The sequence below is a fragment of the Emiliania huxleyi genome (assembly GCF_000372725.1).
Source record: "Emiliania huxleyi CCMP1516 chromosome Unknown EMIHUscaffold_1349, whole genome shotgun sequence".
Lineage (NCBI taxonomy): Eukaryota > Haptophyta > Isochrysidales > Noelaerhabdaceae > Emiliania > Emiliania huxleyi.
The window spans coordinates 1-4,709 of NW_005201241.1; the positions used below are offsets into that span (position 1 = coordinate 1).

Here is a 4,709-nt window from a genome sequence, read left to right on the forward strand (position 1 = left end):
TGCGCGCATGCGCCGCCCCCCCCCCGTCGCGGGCTGGCCATCCCCGGGCGCCGCGGCTCCCTCCCAAGAGTGCCGTATAATTGCGCGGAGGGCTTGGGATGCGCCGCGAGAGACCACATCTCTCTCCGCATGCGAGATGCGAGAGGGAGAGGTGGGAGCGCCGGTTCCGGTGTTAGACGCGCAGCCGCGAGACCGAGAGCGGATGATCTTGCGCGAGTTGCGTGTCGCGCGCGCGCCGTCACACACCTCTAGTCTCACACGCGCCGCCGGCCGACGGCTCGCCTCACAACTCTCGTGTAATGTTTAACGATGCATACTCAACGTCGACCGTATCACACGCGTGGCGCAAGGGCGGGCACCGACAGCTCAGTGAGCAGCGCCACCGCCCACAGGAGGCGCCAGGAGGCTCGAGGTAGAGGCACATAAATGTCGTCCAGGCACATTGTCCCTCGCGAGACAATGCTGCCCCAGAGACAGTGCATCAGCGCCGCCGCGGCGCCGTGCCACGCCGCAAGAGGCGCGTGCTCCCAGCGGGTGACGAGAGCGCAAGGCAGCAAGTGAACCACGAGGTTTGCGACGTGGAACTGCGCCAGCGTCAAATCGAGACGCTTGGCTATCCGCGGGAAAGCTGTGCGATCCATAATCCAGGCTGTGGTGAAGGAGGATGCTACGCCAAGTGTGGTGCACAGCAAGACTGCTCGTGCGTGGGAGGCCGGAGCGGAGGCGTCCGATCGGGAGAGAAGGCTGAGAGCGAAGAGGCCGAGCCCGTTGTAGGTCGTGAATCCCCACTTGAGAGCGTATATGAAGTACGCCAGGCCTGTCATCTTGAACGCGATAGGGAGCGAAGAGAGAGAGAGAGAGAGAGAGAGAGAGAGAGAGAGAGGGAGAGAGAGAGAGAGATCGATCTCGTCACGTGCCAGGTTCGGGCTTCTTATATGGGCGGAATTTGTTTGGAATTCTTGCCTCGCCGCCGCGCCGGCGGAGCCTCCCGAACCCAGTGTTGAGAGAGAGATTTTTAAGACCAAACAAATCTAACACACTCACTTTGTTTGTCAGTGTTGTGCGAAGAACTTGCAGCTCGATCGACACCCACATGCCACAAGCGTGAACACTCATCTCTCGCCTCCGCCGGGGGCCCTGGCGTCTCGCGGCAGGCAGTAGATTCACCGACCGACTGGAGCATGCTCCTGGCAAGCAAATCGACCCTGACTGACTGACTGAAAGAGGAAGTGCCGGCACGAGCTTCGCTCCGCTGGGTAGACCGAAAGGTTTTCGGTTTTTCGAGGGCGTGGACCACCCACGGACGGCCTTCTCGTCCAAGTATCTTTAGCTTACTTGGAGAGACGTACTTGGTGGGAGAAATTTCATAGATAGAGGGATCTGAATCCGTCCTTCCTGCGTCCACGACCTTCTTTCTCCTCAATTAACTACATTTTTGCGGCTTACATTTCTGCAAGCAAGCAGCCTCACTGAGGGAGGGTGTAGAGGATGTAGAGTGTAGAGCGCTGTAGAGCTGTAGAGCTGTAGAGCGCTGTAGAGCTGTAGAGCTCTACATCCGCCGCGGGACGAAGCGCCTGCGTTGTAGAGCGATGTAGAGCGCGATTTTGTTGTAGAGTTTGTTGTAGAGGCTCTACAGCAAAACCGCGGGAAGGCAGTGACTCAAAGAGGTCGAGCCGCGCTAATGGGGTGTCTCCGAGCTTACTGGAGCTCTGATGGACGGCCCTGACTATCCCTGACACACAGAGAGTCACTCTGACGGCACACAACACCCTATAACTGCGTCATGACCAGCCTGCCATGCGTCGCCGGTGCCGCATTCGTCGCAGTGCTTCTGTAGCAGGCGGTGGACTGTCGGCTGCGAGGACGGTCGCATTTGCGCGAGGCGAGGCGAGCATTGCTGCGCGTTGCATGCGCCATGCCTCGCGCCAGCGCGTGCGGGAGCTCCTGGCTGAGCGTTGAGTCCAGGCAAGTTGCGCTGGCCACGATCGCTACGCCGAGCCGAGCTGACGCGCCGAGGCGCCGGCCAGTCGCAGCCGTGAGGCATGCCACAGCAGCAGAGGCACCTGCCACCCATTTGGCGGGCAGACAGAAGGCCAGGGCAGCACTGGCAAGTGCAACGCGCCTCATGTCGGAGAGCGACCGTGCCTCGTTCGCCGCTTTTGATGTACGTACTCTCTACCCTTATAAGTCTCTCGTGTCGGCGCCGACGCTCTTGGTTTAACCGTAGAACGTCCCAGCCGAAATCCGCCCGCCACGATCGATCAGTCCACAATCGTCGGCCCGCAGCGACCCGCAGCGATGGATGCCGCCGCCCCCCCGGCCCCTGCGGCTGACGCGCCGATGCACGACCGGCCTCCGTCGGATGGCTCTCCGGCCTCTCCGGCCGCTGACGCGGCCGCCCATGCTGCTGCCGATCCGGTCCCTCTCACGCTCAGCGATATCCGCACAAGCTACGACAACTTTGAGGTCGCCGGCTTTGGCCAGGTGCAGCCACCACCTGCTTGCCTCCATGTTCACGCTTCGCGCCCCTTCCCCCCCTCTGACGCCGCCGTATGACCGTAGGTGAGGGGCACGACTACCCGCCTGGAAGGCGCTCTCATCAGCAAGTCACCCAGGCACCAACTCCTGGGCGTTTACGCTTGACTACGAAACCATGCAGTGGATGCAGCTCGATCAAAACGGCGACGCCAACAGCTGGTCCCTGGGCGAGTTAACTCGCCCAGGATGAGGTGCGAGTCATGATGCTCGACCCAGCGTGCACCAAGTCGCTCACATTCCGTGAGTTCGTCAAGGGCCGAACACACTCTCCAAGTCGACTGCGATCTCGAACTCCGACAACTGGACCGGTGCACCAGCCGCGGAGGACGATGGCTCCCTCGACGACATCCCTTCATCGACGGACGCCTTCACCGCCGCCGGCCCTGGGCCATCCAGCGCGGCCTCCGACGGCCTGCACGTGATCGAGCGGGTACAGAAACGGTGGCTGCCGCAGCTCACACCCTAATCGATCTGCCTTAGGCACGGAGCCAACGGAGCCATCGCGCATGCCCGCATCGCGTGCGGCTCCGAGGTCTCCCGCCGAGACCGGCTCGGCGCGGCGCGTGGCCGCACGCCGCCGTTGAAAAGGCGAGATAGGACCGAGGGGAGAGCGCCGGCCACATCGAGCGAGCGCTGACGTGTAAGGTGTCTGTGCTGCTCGGGTGTGTGTGGGATTCTGCCTCCCCCCCCCCCCCCCCCATCTGTGCGGCGAGTTGTTTGCGGCGCGATGCCCGATCGTGCGCGATAGCCTCCCATTGTGCGTGGTGTGTCGGTGTGTGTCGGGGTCGTCCGGAGCGTGTGGCGGCGCCGTTGCATGCAGCGACTGCTCCACGTGCCACGACTGCTTTGACTGCCGTGACTGACTGATGAGTGCCACGACTGCTTTGACTGACGTGACTGACTGATGAGACATGAGTGCTGATGGATGATCTCCGACAACCCAAAACCAAAATGCAAATGCGGAGTGGCGCCACTTTGGCGTGCAGATCCTGCGTCTCTCACTGCCCGAACAACAGAGACGGGTACCGCCGCAGGTCCCACACGCTCTTGGTTTAACCGTAGAACGTCCCAGCTAATTTAACACTCGAGAACACCGCCCGCCCGACGATCGATCAGCAATCGTCGGCCCGCAGCGACCCGCAGCGATGGATGCCGCCGCCCCCCCGGCCCCTACGGCCGACGCGCCGATGCACGACCGGCCTCCGTCGGACGGCTCTCCGGCCTCTCCGGCCGCTGCCGCCCGCGTTGCTGCCGATCCAGTCCCTCTCACGCTCAGCGATACCCGCACAAGCTACGACAACTTTGAGGTCGCCGGCTTTGGCCAGGTGCAGCCACCACCTGCTTGCCTCCATGTTCACGCTTCGCGCCCCTTCCCCCCCTCTGACGCCGCCGTATGACCGTAGGTGAGGGGCACGACTACCCGCCTGGAAGGCGCTCTCATCAGCAAGTCACCCAGGCGCCAACTCCTGGGCGTTTACGCTTGACTACGAAACCATGCAGTGGATGCAGCTCGATCAAAACGGCGACGCCAACAGCTGGCCCCTGGGCGAGTTCCTTGCGCTCAGGATGAGGTGCGAGCCATGATGCTCGACTATCAGCGTGCACCAAGTCGCTCACATTCCGTGAGTTCGTCGACGGGCCGAACTCTCCAAGTCGACGGCGATCTCGAACTCCGACAACTGGACCGGTGCACCAGCCGCGTAGGACGATGGCTCCCTCGACGACATCCCTTCATCGACGGACGCCTTCACCGCCGCCGGCCCTGGGCCATCCAGCGCGGCCTCCGACGGCCTGCACGTGATCGAGGTACAGAAACGGTGGCTGCCGCAGCTCACACCCTAATCTATCTGCCTTAGGCACGGAGCCAACGGAGCCATCGCGCATGCCCGCATCGCGTGCGGCTCCGAGGTCTCCCGCCGAGACCGGCTCGGCGCGGCGCGTGGCCGCACGCCGCCGTTGAAACGGCGATAGGAGAGGGGAGAGCGCCGGCCACATCGAGCGAGCGCTGACGTGTAAGGTGTCTGCGCTGCTCCGGTGTGTGTGGGATTATGCCTCCCCCCATCTGTGCGGCGAGGTGTTTGCGGTGGGTGCGATGGCCGATCGTGCGCGATAGCCTCCCATTGTCCGTGGTGTGTCGGTGTGTCGGTCGTCCGGAGCGTGGGCGGCGCCGT

General features: G+C 63.0%; 3 protein-coding genes across 3 annotated transcripts; 1 reads left to right on the plus strand and 2 right to left on the minus strand.

The window, feature by feature from the left end:
* Positions 1-332: 332 nt before the first annotated feature.
* EMIHUDRAFT_252449 (hypothetical protein) lies at positions 333-824 on the minus strand (the record flags this gene model as incomplete). The annotated part of the gene is made up of 1 exon (XM_005788475.1): positions 333-824. The coding sequence occupies one exon, from the start codon at positions 822-824 to the stop codon at positions 333-335; it is 492 nt and encodes a 163-aa protein (XP_005788532.1).
* A 725-nt stretch (positions 825-1,549) lies between these two features.
* Positions 1,550-2,127, minus strand: EMIHUDRAFT_252450 (hypothetical protein; the record flags this gene model as incomplete). The annotated part of the gene is made up of 2 exons (XM_005788476.1): positions 1,550-1,630; positions 1,789-2,127. 2 exons carry the CDS (start codon positions 2,125-2,127, stop codon positions 1,550-1,552), a joined length of 420 nt encoding a protein of 139 aa, XP_005788533.1.
* A 94-nt stretch (positions 2,128-2,221) lies between these two features.
* EMIHUDRAFT_447037 (hypothetical protein) lies at positions 2,222-3,466 on the plus strand. The gene is given in 5 exon segments (XM_005788477.1): positions 2,222-2,484; positions 2,563-2,794; positions 2,814-2,947; positions 2,981-3,371; positions 3,419-3,466. 2 exon segments carry the CDS (start codon positions 2,299-2,301, stop codon positions 2,641-2,643), a joined length of 267 nt encoding a protein of 88 aa, XP_005788534.1. The 5' UTR covers positions 2,222-2,298; the 3' UTR covers positions 2,644-2,794; positions 2,814-2,947; positions 2,981-3,371; positions 3,419-3,466.
* Positions 3,467-4,709: the final 1,243 nt, after the last annotated feature.

Excerpts from the sequence above, each read along its gene's own strand:
- EMIHUDRAFT_447037 (XM_005788477.1), top strand. The coding sequence starts at position 2,299 with ATGGATGCCGCCGCCCCCCCGGCCCCTGCGGCTGACGCGCCGATGCAC. Across the intron at positions 2,485-2,562 it reads AGGTCGCCGGCTTTGGCCAG|GTGAGGGGCACGACTACCCG; the intron begins GTGCAGCCACCA and ends GTATGACCGTAG.